The sequence below is a fragment of the Choloepus didactylus genome, chromosome 13, assembly GCF_015220235.1.
Source record: "Choloepus didactylus isolate mChoDid1 chromosome 13, mChoDid1.pri, whole genome shotgun sequence".
NCBI classification, from domain to species: domain Eukaryota; kingdom Metazoa; phylum Chordata; class Mammalia; order Pilosa; family Megalonychidae; genus Choloepus; species Choloepus didactylus.
Window position 1 is genome coordinate 17686440 of NC_051319.1, and position 23316 is coordinate 17709755.

General features: G+C 40.2%; 1 protein-coding gene across 1 annotated transcript in view; it reads left to right on the forward strand.

Moving 5' to 3' along the window:
* MSH3 (mutS homolog 3) overlaps nucleotides 1–11673 on the forward strand; it is a 291930-nt gene extending 280257 nt beyond the window's left edge. The window contains exons 22-24 of the mRNA XM_037801425.1: nucleotides 1747–1876; nucleotides 7669–7843; nucleotides 10214–11673. Coding sequence (XP_037657353.1) covers nucleotides 1747–1876; nucleotides 7669–7843; nucleotides 10214–10322 — 414 coding nt within the window. The 3' untranslated portion in view covers nucleotides 10323–11673. The remainder of the gene's footprint in view (nucleotides 1–1746; nucleotides 1877–7668; nucleotides 7844–10213) is intronic.
* Nucleotides 11674–23316: the final 11643 nt, after the last annotated feature.

Below are 23316 nucleotides of genomic sequence, written 5' to 3' on the forward strand. Positions count from 1 at the left end.
TGTACTGTGGCAGCATTTTTACTCTTTCCAGAGTAAATATTGGCAGATTTGACAGGACTTGGGATAAGGAGCCTTAGTCGCTATTAATCCAGGTGCTCAAGATCACTATGTTGATAATTATGTTGTCCCTAACAAGAAAAGGGTTCCAGTACCTCATATCTGTTGTTTCTTATGATCCAACTAAACATGCAGGCCAACCATTTTATATCCCAGACACTGAAATTAACAGATTGTTTGGCACAAAATGCAATATTCATTGTCTTGAGAAGGTTCATTTTTTTGAAGAGCAATGTAAAAGTTGGGGAATTGACTACGTATTTGAAAAGTTATATCTGTTTACAGACAAATAAAATCTCGCACATCAACATGGTTTTGAGCAATTGAAAATTATGCTCAGGCATGAAAATATGATGAATGACTAAAAAAATAATTTACCAATCACATCATAGATCTTTGGTCAAAATGCATATAACTTTTTAGAGAAAAACACATTCTAAATGTTAAAAGTGACTACCTTTGGAGAGGAGAGTGTAAATAGGGGTAAAAGCAGACTACCTGTCTGCTTTACTTACAGATTGTAAACAATTTTTACCATCAGCATGTATTACTTCTATAATTAAGATATAAAAGAAAAATGCAATGCATATAACAAAGAAATATGAGATGTAGAAAAATGGACGCAAGTGTAATACTTTAATAAGATGCACGTCAAGTAATGTAAGAAGTTATATAAAATAATAATTTTTAATATAAACACCCCTTATGCACACCTTTCACATTTTGTCTTCTTATATAATAATTTTATATGTAAGAGAATCAAGAAATTTGAAAGTTAACTTAAATGAAAATAAATTATATGGAACCAAGTGTTTTTCCTAAACTGTAAAAATTTTACAAATTTTAAATTAAGTTTTTACTTGAGTTTCGGAGTTTTTTGTTTCCTCTAGGCTGATCTTGTTTAAATGATAGCTTCAGTGAAGTACAGTGAATCCAGATTCATGATTTTTCACTGTGAAAGTTTAGATTAAAATCTGAGATCATGTGCCCCTTGATGTGATGCACTGAAAAGGGTGCGTCTCTGATATATATGTAACGTTATCACCAAAAATGTTTAAGCTGAACGTAATCATGAGGAAGCAGTCAGATCCAAATTGAGAGACATGATGCAAAAACAACTCTCCTGGATACTTCAAAATGTTAATTTCATGAAAGACAAAAGAGAAAAGGCTGGAGAACTCTTCTGGATTAACAGGACTAAAGGGACATGGCTAAGTGCACTGCATGATCCTTGATATTTAAACATTGCTGTAAAAACATTACTGAGACAGTTGGGGAAATAAACATGGAGTGTATTATATAATAATCATATATCAATGCTAAATTTCATAAGTGTAATAATTTTATTCTGTTTATGTAGGGAAATGGTTTTTATTCTTTGAAGATAAAAGCTTAAGTAGGGGTAAAATATCAGGATGTCTGCAACTAATTCTCAAATGGTTCAGGAAAAAAAAGTGTGTGTGTGTTCATGTGTATATATAGAAAAAAAGAGGTGGAGAGAGGGAAAGAGAGAGAGAATATGGCAAATATTAATAATTGATAATTTATTTAAAGAGTTTGTAGATGTTCATTGTTCTATTGCAAGTTTTGTGAAGATTGGAGATTTTTTCAAAATAGGAAGTTGAGGAGAAGTTTAATGAAACCAAAACTTAAAAATAAAATAATGTTTATTCTGTTTTCTTGCTTTAGGTGAAATCTTTGACCCTGTTTGTCACCCATTATCCGCCAGTTTGTGAACTAGAAAAAAGTTACTCACAACAGGTGGGAAATTATCACATGGGATTCTTGGTCAATGAAGATGAAAGCAAACAGGATTCAGGTATAAAATATTCCTCCAGTAGGTACAACTAAAATGTTGTTGGTTTTCGTGTTTGATAATTCGAACTTTATAGGGGTGTGAACTTAACTGCTGGTTAATAATAAAAAGCTGTCAATGTTGATTATCAGTAACATTTGTTAATATTCGTTCACATTCATTTTCTGTAAGCTTAGGGTCAAGTAGAGTTTGCATTTATCCTTGCCGTCTCAGAGTCCTTCTCTGGTCTCCTGATCTCATTTGGAATGGCAGCCTTTTTTCTACAAGAAGAGGGTGGGAGAGGGAGCACCGCGTAGGTTTTCCTCTCAGTGCCACACATTCTTGCGGGATTCAATTCAGCAAAGATTCTCTGGCAGTTGAGTGCAGAGTATCATTAGTCACCTTATAAAATGCCCAGTGTATTTCCCAAAATATCATTTAATATTAATTACTTACAAAGGGCCATATACTCTACTCTGTTGGGCACTTTATGTATTTTATCTTAATTTTAGAAGGAAACTGAATCTCATAAAGTGGTTTGTCCATGTCTGCCACTGAGCAGGGGCCCAACTCAGCCTAGAATCCATATCTTCTGCCTCTTAGGTTCTCTTTTCTTCCACTCTGCTAGAGTAGCTATGTGGGTTCTACAATGTTTTTCCTAGCCTTTCCAGTTATTCCTAGTGTCACAGACATGAGACATTTCATTAAAAAAGAATGCCATTAGCCAATAGAATAAGTTCAAGTGACATAAGTTATATTGTAGGTTGTAGCATAATTTTTTGTTAGTTGTAATTTTCTTAAGCTACCAGTCTATTGGCTGGTGATGGTTTGCACAATTGGTGTGCTACAATGGAAAATCCATATACTCCAGAGTCTAAATTTTATTTGAGAAAAACTATTATGAAAAAGAGATCAGGCAACTGGACCAAAAAAAAAAAAAAGTCACTAGACCTAAAATAAATTTAATGTTTGGGAATTCCTGCCTTTGAAAACACATCATAAATTCTCTCATAGAATCAGTTTTATAGTCATTAATCTGCATCCAAAGTGACAGAGGGAGATTTATAAGCTAAACTCCAATGGGATAAACAGATAGAGTTCACCAACAGGAAATAAGAGCAGTCCGCACTACTAAGCATTCAGTATGAGCTGACTGCTAACCCAGAGTATTATTATATCTTTCTCTTAAGTTTTCTGACATTTTATTATTTTATTGATTTAAATTTTTATCCATGAACATATTTTAAAAAATTAAATGGTGCTAAAGGCTTGTGCTAACGAGCCTCAGTCCCTTGCTTCCTTTCCTCCACTCTCCATCCTGCCCCGTCCCAAACCCAAAGCAGCTACTTTCACTCTTATCTGTTTCTCCCGTATTTCTAATAATATGCATGTTCCCAATCTCTCGATTCCTCAACTTGAAGCATTACTGATTGGCTTCTCTTTATGTTAGATGGGGGTCTTCAGCCTCTACCCCTTTCCTCCCTGTCTTCACAATATAGTCGTTTCACATTTTTTGTTTTATTCATATTCATTGTTTTCACTCCTATTATCTTATACGTATTGCTTACTGATGTGGCAAGTATAGAGACAAGTCCATTTTCTTTCTTTTACAACTTTTTCTACTTTCTTAAAGATAATAGTTACCTTTTTTTTTCATTTCTTTGTTTTTGTTGAGTATATAGTTGAATCTTCTTATACCCTCCAATAGCTTTGTAAAATCCTTCCCTAGACATTTTTCCACATGGTCAGACCTATGGGTTCCATTTTCCCCCACAAAGTTCATTCCTCTGGAGTCCTTTGCTCTCATAATATCTGAACTGGCTGCTCTAGGCCTGCTGCATGGCTATTGTCCTTGGACCTGCTTTTGCCAGCATCCTAGGAATTCTCTTACCCTCTCTTCTGGGCATTTGATTGCAAGTAACAGAACACTCAGACTCACGCTGGCTCAAACAATAAGGATATATATAATCTCACATTACAGGACCCTCCCAAAACGAGTGGGTTTTAGCTCCTCTTAGCATTTCTCCTCACTCTGCCGTGCTGGCTTCACCATCAGGCTAATGGTGAGATGACTGCAGCTCTTTCAAGCATCACATCCAGAAGTGGCAATGTCCAAAGGAAGAAAACGGACCAACATTTCTTGCGACTCTTTCTTAGGAGCAAGGAAATGTTTCCCAGATGCCCCATAGCATCTCAGTGTCCCATCTTATTTTCAGAATGGAATCACATGCTCATTCTTAAACTAATCTGTAGATGCTGGGATCACAGGGATGACATTGATTAGCCTACATTAATCAGGATCTACTTTTGGGGCTGGAGATGAAGGCACCATCCCCTGAGTTAATTGGTGAGGGAATTGATACCTTACAAAATCAGGTTTTCTTAGAAGTGGAATGGATTTTTTTGGATAGGTTACTAATAATAACCACCAAAGGAGGTAAATTTTTTTACTTAGTATCAATGAAAATGTCTTTGCTTTGCCTTCATACTTGGTTGATAATTCAGCCAGAGCTTAGAATTTTAGGTTGAAAATCATTTTCACTCAGAATTTTGAGGCATTGCTTCATTGCCTATTCACTTACAATATTATTTCCTGGCTATTCTTATGCTTCATCCATTACCCCTAATCTGCCTCCTTTTCTATCTTAAGTTAATGGTCATTGCATAGGTCATCACTAAAAAGCCCTAAAGGCCTTTTGGATGTCTTCCAAGATACTGTGCTTGTCCATGAACAGCCCATGGTGTGGTTGATAAAGCAGTGGGTCAGCCTTCAAGAGATCTATGCTTTAGTTTATTTCTGTCTTCAAGATCTTGGACAGATCACCAAACTTCATGGGAATACCTTTCAACTCTATATGTTTTTATAGAGTTGATATAGAATCTACCCTAAAAATGATTTTTCAGAGTTATTTGATCAGCACACATCTCTTAATAACTGCCAAGAGGAGTCTGGCTTTAAAAGACATTTTGCTAAATTTCTCTGTAACAAGCAGAAACATTAATTATTACTTTCACTGACTCTAAGTATTGCCAGATAAACTTTTCAGTAATATCTTTTTGATGAATGGTTGTAGCTTATAAGTAGTAAAGTCCTCACTGAAAACTTTTGTCATGGGTCTGTGGAGAAACATATTTTTATTGATCTTCTCCACCATCTGGCTATCCACCATCCTCTAACATCAGTGCATGTGTGCACACACATTCACACACACACCTACAAAGGGATCAAGGACATTATTGAGGCAGAAAATAACTGCAAAGGAGCACCCCCAGGTGGTTAGAGAAGAGCAGTGACATTCTTTATCTGGATGGGGTGAGAACTACCATAATTGGCACTAGTGTGGAGACCAGTATAAGATGACAGATTCAGCAACTATTTTTACTGAAGTATGTTAATAACTTGTTCCAAGCAATGTAATATTTTATATGATTCAGCAATAGCATAGATGTATTTTGAAAAATGTAAAAAAGGCCATCCAGCAAAGCAGTTTTAAGCAGGAGAGTTACAATTTTTAGCTGAAAATGCTGACTGGATGGTTGGCTGGATGGGTGGATTAGTGGATGGAGGATGGCCAGCATGAAGGCTAGACTATAGAAAAGAAGCTGGAGGCAGGGAAATCAGTTAGGACTAACCCAGCTGATTAGTCTGATGAAGAATATTTTTCTGTCCTGAAGATTAGATGAGTTTGCTTTTTGATTGCCTACTGCTGCTTGCTTCACTTTTGGTCTCATGAGCATCAGAGAGTAATAAATAATTATCTCCCTTAGCAGGCACTGGTTTCTAGATGCTTCTTCCCTAGTCTGTTCCCACCCACTTCCTCACCTGCTCTTTGTTTCTGTAAGTTTCATTTGAAGGCAAAAGGTATTCTTAGTGCATGGTAATAGAGAGTTTTAGTCTATGTATTCCTGAGAGTGTCAGCATTCTTTTCACCTCCCACTTCTAGCACCCACCCTTAGAAAGGTATTATTTATCTGTTGCTGAGTTCTTAGAGAAGGAGGTTAAGGAAAACTCCATTATTCCTTTTCTCTGTTGAGTTGACTCTTTTGGCTTTTGGGTTTTTATCTGATAATAGAATAAAAGCATCCTCATTTATCAAATGAAATAATGTATGAGAAAAACACTCTTGATAAGCTTACAATAAATATACTAGGCTCTCTGAAATCATTGTTAATTTGGTTCATCTTAGAACATATTTACAACGCAATGCAATTATATTGCATTTCATACTAAATGCTATAATCCTGAGGTGCTTTAGATTTATCAAAGATCAAACTGTATGCAGCATTGTCTTAGTATTATCATACTTCATTATATTCTAATTCTTTAAAAGTTTTAAATTAGTGTATGTGTGGCAAGCTGGGTTCTCCAGGAAGGAGACACTGAGATTTGCTTGCAAGAGGTTTATTGGGGAGTGCTTTCAGGATCAAGAGCTGAGGGCAGGATCGGGCAGAGGAGGTATGGGGCTGTGTTGCAGTCAGTGCAAGGCTTCAGCCACCCCTGTGGAGAGCTCAGAGGCTGAAATGATCCTTCAGAGCTGCCTCAAACTTGGGGTGACAGAGCCAGGCCTTAGACCCAGTTATAAGTTGTCTATTGCAGCCTTACAAATTACCCCAAAATACAGCAGCTTAAAACAGCAAACTTGCTGTCTCATGGTTTCTGGAGGTCAGGAATCCAGGGGCAGCTAGCTCATGGTCTCACAAAGCTACAATCAAAGTCTTGGCCGGGGCAGTAATCACTTCAAGGATAGACTGGGCAAGTCCACTTCCAGGCTCACTTACGCAGCTATTGGCAGGCCTCAAGGCCTCACTGTCGGATGGCTGGAGACATCTACTTCTTTCCATAGGGCAGTCCCCAACATGGTAGCTGGCTTCCCTCAGAGAAAGCAAGCAAGTGTCAGTGCCACAGACTTTTGTAATCTAGTCTTGGAAGTGACATCCCATCATTTTTGCCATATTCTGTTCATTAGAAGAAAGTCACTGGGTCACTCAAGGAGGGGGGATTACATAAGGGCATCAACACCAGGAGGTGGGGCTGTTTGGCAGCCATCTCAGAGTCCGCCTACCATCCCCCATTGCAACCAGTCACTGAATGCAAAGTGCCCCAAGCAGGGGGTGTACTCATGGTGAAGCAGCTCTCTTCAGCTGAGATAATTCCCAAAGAGGGCATATAGCTGAGGGCCGGGGGCTGACATGGTTCCAGACAGCTGGAGGAATAAGCCTTTCAGTCCTGAAGGGTGATCTGGGTGGTACTGAACAGCATCCCCTTCGGTATATAACTCTTAGTTAACAAGAATATTTAATAAACATAATTTCTTGGTCTTGTTATTTAAATTGTGCAATGTATAATAGTTCTGTTTTTAAAGGAGAAATTATACTGTACCATGTATCAGAATCTTTCTCTTTTCGATAAAATGTTGAGTTCAGATTTTGCAGCAAGTTGCATATAACTAAATGCTTTTTTAGCTTACTGTGAATTATTATTAAAACCATTTTAGATACGTCTTGCCCTTGTGCATGCCCATGCTCACCCCTTGAGCATGTACTGTCTTTTCAATAAGCTTTTCTCAAAACCATTTTAAGTGAGCTAAATACAGGTCCTAATTGCAAAAACTCTGTCAAAGCAAGTTATTTACCTTTTTTCTAGATGTGTAATCTTCATAAAAGGAGTTAACAGGTGATTAGGAACAATGGATTTCTTTTCCAAATTGTACATTTTAATGAAGTTATAAGAATTTGTATGTCTTTATTAATCCTCTAATTGCTTTCAACTTACATGCATGGTTTTCTTAACCTCTTTTTTTTCTTTATTTTTGTAGGTAAAGAAGAAGATCAAATCCCTGACACTGTTACTTTTCTTTATCAAATAACTAGAGGAATTGCAGCAAGAAGTTACGGACTAAATGTGGCTAAACTAGCAGATGTTCCTGCAGAAGTATTAAAGAAAGCAGCTCATAAATCAAAAGAGCTTGAAGGATTAGTAAATATGAAAAGGTCAGAATGATTGTGTTACAGTTTTTTTGGTTTATAATGAAATCTTCCAGTGGTCCAAAGAAGTAGATTGTCCTACTAATGAACATCAGATCTACTTTTAAGCATCTCTTCAAATATTCTGAAATATTTAATTTGATAAAATGAAAACAGCTTTTGACAAGGCTCATGTGAATGCAGTCCATCTTCTGCAATCAAATTTCCTAAGTTGCTAAATTGGTTTTTCAGTTATTTTTCTAAAGAATTAAAACTAACTCCTTAATGTATACCAACACATTTTGCCTAAACCATTAAATTATACAAAAAGCTATTGAAAGAAACCTCAATATTGAGAACCTACGGAGTATTTCTTTTAATCAGATATGCAATGACTACTCTCAGGACATGAATGAAAATAATAGTATTACATAACTATATAATCATCGTCAGTATCCACATGTCAGTTATTTTGTGGATTGTTTGTGACAAATTTTTCATTCTAAAGTGGTTTCTCTCTGTCACCTAGAAGACTTATGTGAATGCTTTCCAACTTTTGTCCTTGATATCCAACTGGTATGTAGTCAGTCTATAAATAAATTAATCTTATTATAAGTCTGAGATGTACTTTAGAAGGAAAATATTGCTAGGAAAATATCATTTTTAATAACTAACAGCCTTTTCTTCCCAAATATAAAATTATATAACTACATAAGCTCCCCATCTCACCGCCTCACCTCGTCACCCCGTTCTCGGTCTGATCTGAGGTAGGACTTTACTGCCCTGGTTAGTAACCGTGTGATGATGAATGAACAGACTATTGATCAAGAAAATCTTGGCTGGACACAGTGGTTCCTGGGTTATACTATAAGAATATTATTTAGTTCTTGAAATCACGAAATTTAAATTTTGAAATATTAATGCCTAATATTATTAAAGAAACAGTTTCTAATTTGTATACTGAAATACAGTTATACAACCAGCTTCTTTTTCTCCACTTCCTTCCTCCTGGATTCTGCCTGCTTACCCACCTTGAACAGTATATGATGGTTGACCAAGTCCAAAGTGCTGGCGTACTACAGATGACATGTAGCTTAGCTTCCTCTGTTGGCATTCCCTTCTGGATCATTTCAGCAGCGTTAATCAGAAGCAAAGTGGCATAGTCATCACAAATAAGGGTGACGACCTATTCCTAATCGTTACAAGTTAGATTAATGGTTATATTCTGGAGAGAAAAGTAATTATCTATTAATGTTTCAAAATAAACTTGGCCTTAGTTCTTCGCAAAGTCCAAAGACAAATTTTAATCCTCTTTTGTTGTTTTTTTTTCCTTTTCCCTGAAGATACTAGAATACAAAGGATATATATTCCAGACGGCAATAAAATATGATAGGTTATACTTATTAATTATGTGGCCTACTAAGCAAGAGCAATAAAATTCACAGATTACTTATAAATATTTTAACCCCTCCAACTAGTACATGACATGTGAAAGCTATAGTTACTTTGACAAGGTGTCAGGAGAGGTTGTATTGGAATGGAATCTGGTAAATTATCATGACACTATATTTGCTATTTTATCTTTTCACTAAAATCGCTTATCACATCAATTCCATTGGCCAGATCAGAGTAACAAAATCAAATCTTGTTCCTTCATGTGGACTTTTTATAGTAGCTAATATTTATTGAATGCTCACTTTGCACAGTAAAACATTAGAGCCGCCATTTGCAGCAGTTCAGATAATGCTATACATACAATAACGTACTTAATCCTTGTAACAAGTTTGTGAGGTAGGTACTATGGTAACTTCTATGTTAAAGTGGGGAAAATGAGGCCAAGTGATAGTAGGAAACCAATGCAGGATCCCACAGCTAGTTGGTGGTGGAGCAGTAATTAGAACTCAGGTACTTCAACTCCAACTCTGCGCACTAATCTGAGTTGCTCTTCTGCAGAAAAAAGTAGATCTATGTCATGTTGGCATTTTACTTTCACTAACTGCCTTTATTAAATCAGTTTTTTTCATCTTGCGAGCTCTCAGCAGGAGTGCTTTTGTCTTCCCCTGCAAATAGGCACCCACAGACAGCCTTTGGCTAAGTGGTGGGGGAAGAAGCCAGCATCTCCTTCTCTGGTGACAGGGGTGTTTGAAGAGGAGGCTGAGGCAGTGGCGGTGACCAGCAATTTCAGGCCCTTGACTGTAGTGGCAGCACAGAAAACTCCACTCACCACAAAGGTGACACTGACGGAGCTTCCTAACCTTAGAGCCCTTTCCGGGATCCTAACGTCATAGGCATTTTCATAGCTTTTGATGACATCATAGGCATTTTCATAGCTTTTGATGAGATGTATTGTCCCCTAACAATTTCATTTATAAAATTTGTATTTTATTTTCTCTCTAGGAAAAGACTAAAGTATTTTGCAAATTTATGGAGGATAAATGATGCAAAAGACCTGCAAGAATGGACAGACGAGTTTGAAATGGAAGAAATTACCGACTTCTCCTCCTGATTAAAACAAAGACTATGTTTTTGAACAAAAAAAAAATACAGAATTAAAAATACCACCTGAACAAAACAGCTCCCCAGTAACAGCTCATCTTTGACATGTGAGCACCACAAAATCATGACCATGGTGCATCCCCACTGGAAACTGGGAGGGTTGTGTGGAAAGCCATTGTCAGGGTCCTGTCTCCCTGACTTTTACACATATGAACTCTTTTGAATATTACCACTTGTGCTATGTAATTAGAAATTTTCAGGTCAGTAAGCTTCACATAAAATCAAAACCTAAATAAAGCCTAAAGTGGTATAATATAATTTATGAACTTTTAGAGAGTGGTGTAAAATTTAACTCATTTTTATTTGCTTCAGTTCAGATGATTTGCAACTAGATGAAATGTCTGGCAGGAATCTACCTTTTCATTTTAACTAAAATGATTTTGTAAAGCCACCAATTTATTCACCATAAGAATTTTTAATAAGAAATAGAATTATCAAGCTTTCAGAAGCTATAGCAAACAAGGAATAAGGTAATATGAAATTTGAAAAATTAAATATTGTCACAGTCTTAAGCAGTTCAAAGGTTGTTGGATAAAATTGTTTGTCATTCATTCAAGTAATAAACATTCAATTAATACCTACTATAAATCATGATATGGCCGGTTAAGTATTTAAGGTTTTTAAATAGCTGGCGTTTGTCAGTTTTTAGGTTTACTTAGGCAACCAAAGTTGCTACTCCTACCAGAGCAATATGTGGAACTGAATTTATTAATTTTGGACCTTTCTATTAACTAATATCGTGTCTTAGTTTGCCAGGGCTGCTATGATAAATACCGGTCAACAAGTTGGCTTAAATAACAGGAATTTATTGTCTCACAGCTTGGGGGTTAGAAGCCCAAAATCAAGGTCTCAACAGGTCATGATTTCTCCTAGAGTCTGTAATATTCTAGTGCTGGTTTGCCACAGTTTTTGGGGTTCTCTGCCTCTGTTACATGGGGATCTGCCTTATTATCTGGCTTCTTCTGATATCTGGTGTGATGGTTTAAAGCTGTATGTACCTCAGAAAAGATTATGTTCTTTTAATCCATTCCTGTGGGTGTGGACCTATGGTAGATGGGACCTTTTGATCAGGTTATTTCAGTTGAGGCCTTCCCCAGGGTGGGTCTTAATCCTTGACTACTGGAGTCTTTTATAAGAGGATAGAACACATAAAGAAGCTCACAGGAAAAATCCCCAGAAGGGTGAGAGAGGACACACAGAAAACAGAGAGGAAGCCACTGAAGCTAGAAGCTGAAAGCAATGAAACCAGGAGAGAAGGACCAGCAGATATCACCAAGTGCCTGCCATGTGACAGGGGAGCTGAGGAACACTGGTAGCCAGTCTTCAGGGAGAAGGTATCATCCTGTTGATGCCTTAATTTAGACATTTTCACAGCCTCAGAAGTGTAAATTTGTAAGTTAATAAATCCCCATGGTAAACACCAACCCATTTCTGGTATATTGCATTTTTCCACCTTTAGCAAACCAAAACAGATTTTGATACCGAGAAGTTGAGTGCAGCTGTTTGCAAATACCAGAAATGCTGGGACAGCTTTATAATGGGTAAGGGCAAGATTCTGGAAGATTTATGAGGTGCTTCATAGAAAAGGCCTAGACTACTTTGAAGAGACTGTTGGTAAAAATATGGTCACTAAAGGTACTCCTGATGAGGCCTTAGAGATGATGAATGTATCATCGCAGACTGGAAGAAAGGCGATCCTTTAATTTTTAAAGTGGTAGAGAATTTTGCAAAATTGAATTCTGATGTTGGATGGAAGGCAGAATTTGAAAGTGACACCTTTGGATATTTAGCTGAGGAGATTTCCAAATTAAATGTAAAAAGTGTGGCCTGGCTTTTCCTTGCAGCTTACAGTAAAATATGAAAAGAAAGAGATAAGGTGAGAACTAAAGTCTTGGGCACAAAGAAACCAGAAATTGATTGGAAAATTCTGAGCTTCCAGAAAACAAGTCCCCAGAGAATAGTGCCCCAGTGAGGATTGAGCTGAACATGGAATCAGTCAGCCATTTCATTGTGAGTCAGGATTGGAAATGCAGTTATCTAGAAAGGATTTGTGGAAATTCCTATTGTCTGACAGTTGGGACCTCTGTGTACTCCATGTGAAACTGACAATTTTTTTCCAAGATCTGTAAGAACAGAACGACTGCCAGCCTGGACTAAAATGGACAGAAAAGGGACAGATTGAAGGAAAAATTACTTTAAAGGCAAAACTGTTGAAACTGAGGTCAGGAGCAAAGACATCTGTGGCCCAGAGAGTGGACCCACCATGTATGTGGAAAGGCTGAGTCTGCCCTGGAGCTAGAGGGCGAGCCTTCCACCCTGCTGTTCAGGAAGAGTGTTACCACCTCAGGGCTCTTAGATGCCTGGGGGATTGTGGACAGCGTGGCCAGCAGGTTGTTGAGGAGGAATTCTGCTGCCCCAGGCTTCAGGGAGGGTGGAGCCCATTCCCTGGGGATGGAGAATTTGACCACTACCCCCACTGTTCTGAGGGGGTTGAACCTGTGCCCCAGAGATTGGTGAATGTCCAGCCACCTCCCCGATGCATGAGGAGGGTGGAGCCTAGAGTCCAACCATCACCTCAATGTTTGGCAGTATTGGAGAACTCACCCCAGAGTCTGGAGAGAGAAGGGCCATTGTGCAAGCTCTTGGAAAGGGTGGGGCTGCCACTCTATCAAGTCCTGAGGACAAAATGTCATTCTATATATAACTCACAGACCTTGAAATCTAATAGAGCTTGCCCTGCAGGGTTTCAGAACTATTTGGGACCTTTCATCCCGATTTTTCTTCCAATTTCTCCCTATGGCAATGGGAACCTTGATCCTTTGACTGGGCTTCCATTGTATATTGGAAGCAGATAACTTGTTCTAAGTTTCACAGTTCCACAGCCAGAAGGGAATTGTGCCCGAGGAGAGACCATACCTGTAACTGATTTGATGTGACTTTGTACCTAATGATGTTCCTGAAATGATTTGAGGTTTTCATAATATTGTGATGGAATGAATGTATTTTGCGTATGGAAAGAATGTGTCTTTTGGGGGGTCCAGAGGAGTTTGATGGTTTGAAGCTGTATGTATCCCAAAAAAGGCAATGTTCTTTTAATCCCTTGCTGTGGGTGTGGACCTATGGGATGTGGGACCTTTTGATTAGGTTATTCCAGTTAAGACCTGCCCCAGAGTGGGTCTTAACCCTCTTACAAGAGCCCTTTAAAAGAAGATAAAATACATAGAAAATCTCAGAGAAGTTCACAGGAAAAAAAAAAACCCAGAGGAGCTGAGAGAGGACACACAGAAAACAGAGAGGAAGCCACTGAAGCCAGAAGCTGCAAGCAATGAAACCCAGGAGAGAAGGACCAGCAGATGTCACCATGTGCCTGGCCATGTGACAGGGGAGCTGAGGAACACTGGTAGCCAGTCTTCAAGGAGAAGGTATCATCCTGTTGATGCCTTAATTTAGACATTTTCACAGCCTCAGAACTGTAAACTTGTAAGTTAATAAATTCCCATTGTAAAAGCCAACCCATTTTGTTACCTTTAGCAAACCAAAACATCTGGCATCTACTGCCTTCTGGCTTCTACTTCTCCTGTTCAGTCTCTGTCTGAATTTCATCTCCTTATAAGGACTCCACTGATATGTATATTAAAGCCCTCCCTGATTCAATTTGGCTTCATCTAAATAGGCTCTTCAAAGATCCTCTTCACAAGTGAGTCCACACCTTAACTAATAATATCTTCAAAGGTCCTGTATAGGAATGGGTTCACGCCACAGGACCAGAGGTTAGGAATTGAACATGTCTTTTGTGGGAGACATTATTCATTCCCCAACACAGAGTGAACATATGATTTCCCCAGTAATGAACTTTATAGTTTTGGTGATTCCTAATGGCGCTCCTTCTTGTATGTTTTGGATGAGCATGTACTCAGCTGTGTCCCTGGGTTTTTTACAGCACTTGATCTTGTCTTCTCATATCCACGTATTCTTTTTGTTTAAACATATCATCTTACTAAGGTTCTCCATTCTGTTTCCCAGCTCAATTAAATGTCTTCCCCACCTTGATGGGCAAATTCCTTCTTCTAGATCTTTACCTATAGTGGCCGTAACAGTGACCTCTAGTCACAGGACTCAACCCAGTCAGCCCAAGTTGGTAAAGAGTCGTTGGTTACTACACTTTTAGGTCACACATACTTTTGTCCTCTAAGTCCCAACATTTTTGTAGTTTAGGGTATGATATAGTTTCATTGATTCTACCACCCCTCCAGAAATGTTAAGATATAGTGGAATATACAAAAATTGCTCAAAGTAGAAATTAGTTGTAATGTACTCTTTAAATTTTAAAAGGAAAAAAATTGTTTCAGTAGTCTGTATGATTTTAAATGTTTATATTCTTTCTAACAAGACGTCAGTTGTAGTACTATAACCAGGCCAGCAAGGAAAGGAGGAGAATCCAGAGAAGGCATGCCCCTGCCTGAGGGGGCCGCAGGGGCCAGCAGTCACTGGCGATGTCCAAGCGGACATCCAGGCCATCTCCGGCTTGGTCCATGCCAGCATCCAGGCAGCTGTGGGTTCCAGGAGCAGTGTGTCCAGGCAGTGGCAGTACACGGCATCTGACAGGTGACAGTGTGGAACTGCAGAGGGTAGATTCTCCAACATGACACAGGACACCAGCCAGGCAGCCAGCTTGGGGGAGGGCAGACCCACTTCAAGTTGGGGAGACAACCAGACTGCATTTCTAAATGAGGCTCATTCCCAGCCTCACTGGGTTACCAGGGTGTTGAAGGGAAATCTGAGGTAGAATCCCAGTCATAAAGACCAGTCATGGACACTCAGGCAGGAAAGCTGCAGCTTGATCAGGTACATACTCTAGATACCAACCTCAACCTCAGGGCTGGAGTTCTGTTAGCTGTAACTCCCACCTGTGAGATTGGGGCTGCTGGTATGTTGCCAGGGTGCTCCAGATTCCCTCGTGTACTAGCTGGGCCTGAGCCTGGAGGGTAAATGTCTTCAAGACTGCAGACTGAGGCTGAGGAAGGCAGGGCTGACTGGTAGCCAATATAGCAAGGAAACTAACTTTGAAAAGTGATACAGCCCTTTAAGTGATTTTTGTCTTTTTAGGCACAAAGCTCCAAATTAAGAGCCACTGATTCTTCAGTAACAATCACCAATTCCTCAAATACCTTCTAAATACAGACTATTCAATTCAATAGATCCAACCTTAAAAAAGGGCCAAAACACCTTTAAACTAGTTTCAACTTTGGCCTCCCTAATCCTTCATCTCTTATTGATGCTGACTAATCTACACTGGTGAGTTAATATTCTTATAATAATATAACAGGTATAAAATATTTAAGTGTCCATTAATCCATCCAATAATTCATAATTTTTAAAAGAATGGAAAATGTAAATTTTCAAGTTAAATTTTATAATATTAAAAAAATGTTAAAGGAAAGAAAAAATATAAAAACCTAAGCATTTAGGTTTTTCAGTCTATCCCATTTGTTCTCAGTGCTGAGTATTTAGAGTCATATGATTCCCAGACACTATCTAAACTATTTGAATCACAGCCTTTGGGAATGAGACCCTAGCATAATGTTTTTTAATAGCTTTGTTAAAGAGATATAGTTAACACATTTAAAGTGTACAGTTCAGTGGATTTTAGTTCATTCACGAAGTTGTATAACTGTCACTACAATCAACTTTAGAATATTTTCATCACCCCAGGAAAGAAACTGTACCATCAGCAGTCATTCCCCATTCCTTCCCTCAACTCCCAGCTCTGGGCAAAAGCTAATCTACTTTCTGTCCCTATAGATTTACCTATTTTCATATAAATGGAATCATATAATATGTGGTCTTTATATCTGGATTCTTTCACTTAGCATAAAGGTTTCAGGGTTCATCCATGCTATATCTCGTATCAGTGCTTCATTCCTTTTTATTGCCAAAAAAATTTCCATTGTGTGTATTTACCACATTTTATTTATTCATCAGTTGTGAACATAAGGTTGTTTCTACCTTTGGGCTATTATGAATAATTCTGCTATGTGCAATCGTGTACAGGTTTTTATGTGATGAAGCATACTATTTTTCAAAGTTCCCCAAGTGTTCTGATATGCAATGAAGTTTGTGAACTACTAGTCTCCATTATTACAAATGACTAAACAGTATTTTTCATTGAATTGACAATCATTTGGTCCATATTTCTTCTGCTTTATGTGTTACTGAGCATACAACTTGGCATACTGTATACCCTCAATAAATATTTGTTGAAATGGAAAAGAAAAGCAAAACTCTTTGAGGTCATCGTGTTGAGTGGAAAAGATCAGACACAAAAGGACAGATATGTATGATCTCACTGATATGAAATAATTAGAATAAGTACATTTATAGAGTAAAAAACTAGAATACAGGTTACAAGAGGCTGGGGTGGGGGTAAGAAGCAGGGAGCCAATGTTTAATTGGCACACAATTTCTGTTTGAGGTGACAGAAAAGTTTTAGTAATGGATGGTGAATGATAGCACAACATTGTGAATGTAATTAACATTGTTGAGTTATATATTTGAGTGCAGTTAAAAGGGGAAATTATAAGTTGTATATATGTTACTAGAATAAAAATTTTATGAAAAACAGGACCATATAACACAGTGAACCTTATTGTAAACAATGAACTATAGTTAATAGTACAATTATAATATTCTTTTATCAGTTGTAACAAAAGTACCACAGTAATGCAAAGTGTTCATAATGTGGACAACTGCGTGTGGGGAGCAGGAGATATATGGACATTCTCTCCATTTTCTGTAAACCTACAACTTCTCTAGTGAAAAAAAAAGAGAGGAAAAAAAGAAATCTTTCAAGTTAGAAACACAATGAAAAGATGCTTCTTTTGATAATCAAGACACCATTTCACTGGGGATTCAAGATCTATACAGAAGTGTACTATATATTAAAACAAGAAAAAAATTTTCTTCTGACAGTTTGTCCAAGTGTGAGCCTGTTGTGACAGTAGTGGTAGTGGTGGTAGTGGGGCTAGTGAAACAGTGCCCACTGCATGAATTCCAGGGAAAAGGCCATCTTGAATCCAATGTGGTCTACAAGTTAATATTGACCTTTACTAATTTTTAAGATCAATATTAATTATCACTGTATTGTGTAATTTAAAATTTCTGGTTGATGTTCTACACCAAAGATATCTGTGGAGAGAGAACAGAACTTAATACCAACTGTAATTTCTAACTTTGTAATTAAATTTAGCTCCTATTTAAAACCTTGTAGTTAGTTTTTATGATTATTGTTATGTTTACCAACATCCAGAGATGGAGTGCCCTTAGGGAGGTATCCATCCTGGATTTTCTTGGACAGTCTTGATCTATACCTGTTTTTCTGGCATATTTATTAATAAACTTCTCTCACTCAAAAGTGTCCTAGTTTGAATAACAGATTATACCATTACCCCAGTTACAGCTGTTGTTTCTTGTACACAATGACTGTTTTGATAAATGTTGAATGTCATCCTAAAAATTACATTTTTGTCTTACCTATTGGATGAACTGATTTTTATCCCAAAGACCTGCTGATTGTCTTTGCCCATTCTTAATAAAAGCTTTGTACTGTGCCATCTAGAAACCACAATTCTCTGCTAATTGACATGTTAGAGTTTTACTACTTAATCTGCTTTGGGGACTAAATCCCTGAAGGTAACTTGTCATCTGCCTTGTTTCCATGAACTCATGGTGAAGAACGTGTGCCTGCATGACTGTGAGAAGCATAGCAGGCTGTCTTCTTCCAGAAACAGATACGGATCTCAGGAAGAAGACTCTTTTTTTTTTCTTCTAGTTGTGTCCTTAGCTCAAACCTTCCGTTCCTTGCCTTTGAATATATCCTCTTTTTTTTTTTTTCTTTTTTAACATTCAGAACAATCTTTATTTCTGCATTAGAAATATTGTGTGCCATTTTAACCACCTTTTCAACTTCAGGCCACCTGTCTTAGTTTGCCAGGGCTGATGTAACGAAGTATCATAGACTAATTGTATCACAGTTCTGGATGCAGAAGTCCAAAGTCAAGGTGTTGACTGGGCTTGCTCTGAAGTCTGTAGGGTCCTGGCGGTGGCCTTGCTTGTGGTAACTCAGTCTCTGCATCTGTCACATGGCTGTCCCTCTCTCTCCTACTGACTGTATCTAAATTTCCTCTCCTTATAAAGACACAAATCATGCTGGATTAGGAGTTGCCCTAATCCAGTTTGGCCTCATCTGAACTAATAACATTTTCAAAGATCTCCAAATAGGATCACATCCTCAGGACTAGGGGTTAGGACTTGAACATATCTTTTGGGAAGCACAAGTCAATCCATAAAACCACCATTTTATTTTTTATCTCACTTCTCTGAAGTTCCCTCATTGGATGTAGATGATCCTCTGTCAAAATCATCATTCAAAGAGTATTTCAAAATGCAGATTTCTAGACCCTACCCTAGCTATACGCAATCTGGATCTGAGGTTGGGACCCAGAAATATCAGCCAATGTTAATTTCTCTTCCCATTTCTTCCCCACTTTCTCTCCCCGTTCCCTTTCTCATTTCTCCCTACATGGTGATCTTGCTAAAAATCATATTCCTTGAGTCAAACCCCGTCTCAAGATTCTCTGATTCAGTAGGTTTGGGATGAGGCATAGAAAACTTTTTTTTTTTTAAACTGGATATCCTGAGTGGTCCTGAGGTACTTAAAGAACCAGGTTTTGAGAAGCATGGCCATAATGCCTTCACATTTGTATTCATCAGAAGAAAACCACTTCTACAAGTAACAATGGGCCTTTAAGTTCTCCAAGCTCTTTAGATTTTTTTTTGACAGAATATGAAGCATAAATTAATGTTAAAAATTGCATTTCGTGGTAATGAGATTTAAAGGAATGTATATAAGGGGCATGCAAGATTCCTCATATTGTTCATAAAATTCTCTGCTATAATGGTATTTTATATTCTAAATAATAGTCAAATAAATGTTTAGCATTGTTTGAGGAAATAGACAATAAAAATATTTCCAAGCACTAATGCTGCTTCATGACCTTGAGCACTGCAATTTTCTAGTGATCAGTTGTTTCGCTGTGTGAAGTTTCTAAAATGTTCTTTCAGTCTAGGTACAAAAACATGATGGACTTAGGCGGAAAAGAGCTGTTAATGGACCCAAGAATTAATTCAAAGTTTGTAAGCAACACAAACAGGTTCTGAGCAAGTGAATGTTGGTCATCGGTGTTTTACCTTATTCCTGCAATATTAGGCACGCCCAGAAAAACCACTCCAATATTACAGAGAAATCATGAAGTAAGTGAGGTTTGGAAAAGAAAAAAAAAACTCATTAAATTAGCACTCTCTTACAGTGAGAAAATGCAATTCCTTACCTATAGGAAGGAACTGGTGGAAAATAGTAACTTTTCTACAAAGTTATGTACCAGAGACTTCAAGACCATCTGATTTAAATGTAAAAAAAACATTTTAAGTAGCAGCTGAGTGTAGGTAGTCAATTGGCAAGATGCCCAATCATAGCTAAGAACTTTTTCAACTAAAAGGATTCCATCAGAAGAGCAATTTATCATAAATTCATTGATCTGTGTTTAAATAAATAATTGCAAGCTGAGTTAATAGTGATAGATGTGGAAAGCCGCCTCCCGAATCGGGCCTAGCGTATGCGCTGCAGCCTGCTCTAGAGTTACCCCCGCCCATCGAGTGAGCCAAGATGGCGCCTGCATCCTGTTTCCGCATAGTGACGCATGTATCCGCCACCCGCTCCTACCAATCGAAATCCTGTATACGCGATACTAGCCTAGAAGCTTATTGGTTGTTAATTGTGTATAAAAGGTCTTACCCGGACGGGGTAGGGTGAGACAGCCCACAAGGAGCCGTGCCTGACGGCCACATCGAGGCTGCTCTCCCACGAGGCGCCGTGCCCCGTGTGGGAACCAGTAACACAGAATGTTCATCTAGCTGTAGTAAGGGGCTTGCTTTCACAACTGCCGTGTGGTTCGAGTCGTGATTCATGACCAGGTTAGTTCGCGCAGTCTGCATCTCTCTCTCTCCTTCCCTGTTTCCCCTCGCCAGCCGGGAACCGGGGACCGAGCGGGGCAGCGCCGGACAAGTGGTGGCCCATACGGGGAAGCTCCTCCTCCTGCCTCGCTCTCGACGGTCCCTCTGTGAGGAGAGCAGCGCTGCGCGTCGAGCTTACGGCGGACTTCCCGCGCCTGATCAACGCGAGAAGGTGAGTGCGTCTTATTACATGATAGTTAGGGCCCGTGGGTTTTCAGGTGACCCCGGGGGACTCGGAAGAGCTCTCCGAGTGACTGAAGTATAGTGCCGACTGCAATCATGGGGCAGTCCGGAAGTTCACCTCTCTTAGCTCCCTTAAAGAACCTTTTGAAACAACGGGGTATCTCGGTCAGGAAAAGCTCCCTTCAGCGTTTTCTTGATGATGTTGATACTTTTGCCCCTTGGTTTGCCTGCACCGGCAGCCTTAGCCTACCCTCTTGGATGAAGCTCGGTCGCGACATAGACCGAGCGCGCCAGACGGGCGTGTGTATGGACCCGATTCTAGTACCCATATGGGAGACCGTCCGTGCGGTCCTTGAACTAGAATCGGCTACCGGCCTAAGCCCGTCCTCTGTCTTGCAAGAAGCACGGTGCGCGCTCCAAGAAACCCAGTCAGTTTCGTCAGCGGACGGCTCCTGTAAGGGCAAACCGCCGGAGTCCAGTGACTCTGACTCAGAGTCAGATAGCGATACTGACGAGAAGGCGGAAGCATCCCCGCTAATTGAGTGGGAGGAGCCTCCCGCCACACCCGTGCGGCCTTCCGCCCCGCCAATGTCTACCGCTGCACCCCCAGGGACACCCCAGCTCCCAACTGACGCCTTGGGCGGTCCCACCAAAGGACCTCGCCGAGAGCTCCCTCTAGTGGCCATGCCCAGTAAATGTAATTATCCTTTGCTGCCAGACCCGGAAACCCCGATGGGTCGGTCAGGGGAGGGGCAACCTTTGCAGTACCCCCCGCCCGAGTATACAGGCCCTCAGGACCCTTTGCCATTAGGTAGTGGTGGGAGACATTTCTGGAGATGGAACCCTTTCACAACATTTAGACCTTTTGGCATGCTGGGTGGCTACCAGCCACTTGAGCCGCAGCCAGTCTCAGAAATGTACCCGGTTATTATCAATCCCCAAGGTGGCAATCGGCACGAATCATATGATTACAAACTATTGAGGGAATTGAGGCAGGCCGTCCATCAGTATGGCCCCAATGCCCCTTATACCTTGAACATGATCGAGAACCTCTCTGCTCTAAATCATACACCCGCAGATATTTTTCAGCTAGCCCGTGCTTGCTTGCCGTCAGGCCGATTCATAGATTGGAAAGCATGGTTTGAGGAGTTAGCTGAAGAGCAGGCCGCAAGGAATGCGGCGGGGAGACGTGGCGGGTGGAATGCTGACATGCTGTTGGGGAGAGGCGCCCATGCCCAGAACCAAACGGGTTTCCCACAAGAGGTCTATGCCCAGATCTTCCGCTGTTTTGTGGGTGCCTGGAAAAAGCTAACAGGTGAGGGAGAGGCTCAGGCCTCACTCAGCAATATACACCAAGGCCCCACAGAACCATTTGCGGATTTTGTAGCCAGGATGCAAACCGCAGCTGAGAGAATCTTCTCAGATCCAGGAGTAGCAGAGACTGTGGTTAAGCAAATGATTTTTGAGCAGTGCAACAAGGAGTGCAAAGTTATCCTGGCACAAAACAGAGCAAAAAATTTGACAGAGTGGGTCAGGCTCTGTAGAGATGCTGGCAGCCCTTTAACTAATGCAGGTCTAGCTGCCATGCTAGCCAGCTCCCTACAGGTGGCTACAAAAAGCCCGAGAACCTTAGGGGCAAAGTCTAACGGGTGCTATGGCTGTGGCCAATCAGGGCACTTTAAGAGAGATTGTCCCAATAGACGTCAACCCCCTGCCACTCAACGGTTTGGCGAACCAGGTGCAGCAACCAGGCCGTGTGGCCGTTGCCACAAAGGCCCCCACCGCGCAGAAGACTGTAAATCGGTTTTCGATGCGCAGGGTAGACGCCTCTCTGGCCGCCCCGAGCAGATTCCAAAAAACGGGAAGAGGGGGTCCGCCCTTTCGACGGACCCCCTTGCATGCCATTCGACAACACAGGATCCGATCAAATTCGTGCGTCCCCCGGCTCAGCAGGACTGGACCTCTGTGCCACCTCCAGACTCGTACTAACCCCCTCCATGGGTGTCCAGTTAGTAGGGACCTCCTTCAAGGGGCCCTTACCGGCTGGTACTGTAGGGCTCATATTGGGAAGAGCATCCACGGCCCTGAAAGGATTAACAGTTATACCAGGACTTGTAGATTCAGATTTCACAGGCCGTGCCCAAGTTATGGTTCAATCTCAGCGGGGCACCTTAGTCATTGCAGAAGGTGATAAGCTGGCGCAGCTCCTGCTCTTACCCAGCTTACATGCAGTCTTTCCAAGCAGAATCAGACAGAGAGGGGAAAAAGGGTTCGGATCCAGTGGAGCGATTTTTGAGGGACTCCATATGTCCCTGGAGTCTCGACCTATGCTAACCATTAAGGTGCAAGGCAGATCTTTCTTGGGCCTGCTCGATACAGGGGCCGATCGGTCTATCATAAGACAACAAGAATGGCCCCCCACCTGGCCAACGAGCAGGGCGGAAGAGCCCATTAGAGGAATAGGCCAAATTTCAGCGCCCATGCTCAGTGCAGCTGCCCTTCATTGGGCCGATGAAGAAGGACACCAAGGCAGTTTCCAGCCTTATGTATTAGCCCTGCCTGTGTCTTTGTGGGGAAGAGACATTCTGACCCAAATGGACGTTACTTTAATTAGCGGCTACTCCCCAACCTCTAAGCGACTGCTAAAAGAAATGGGGTATACCCCCGGCAAGGGTTTAGGAGCTTCACTGCAC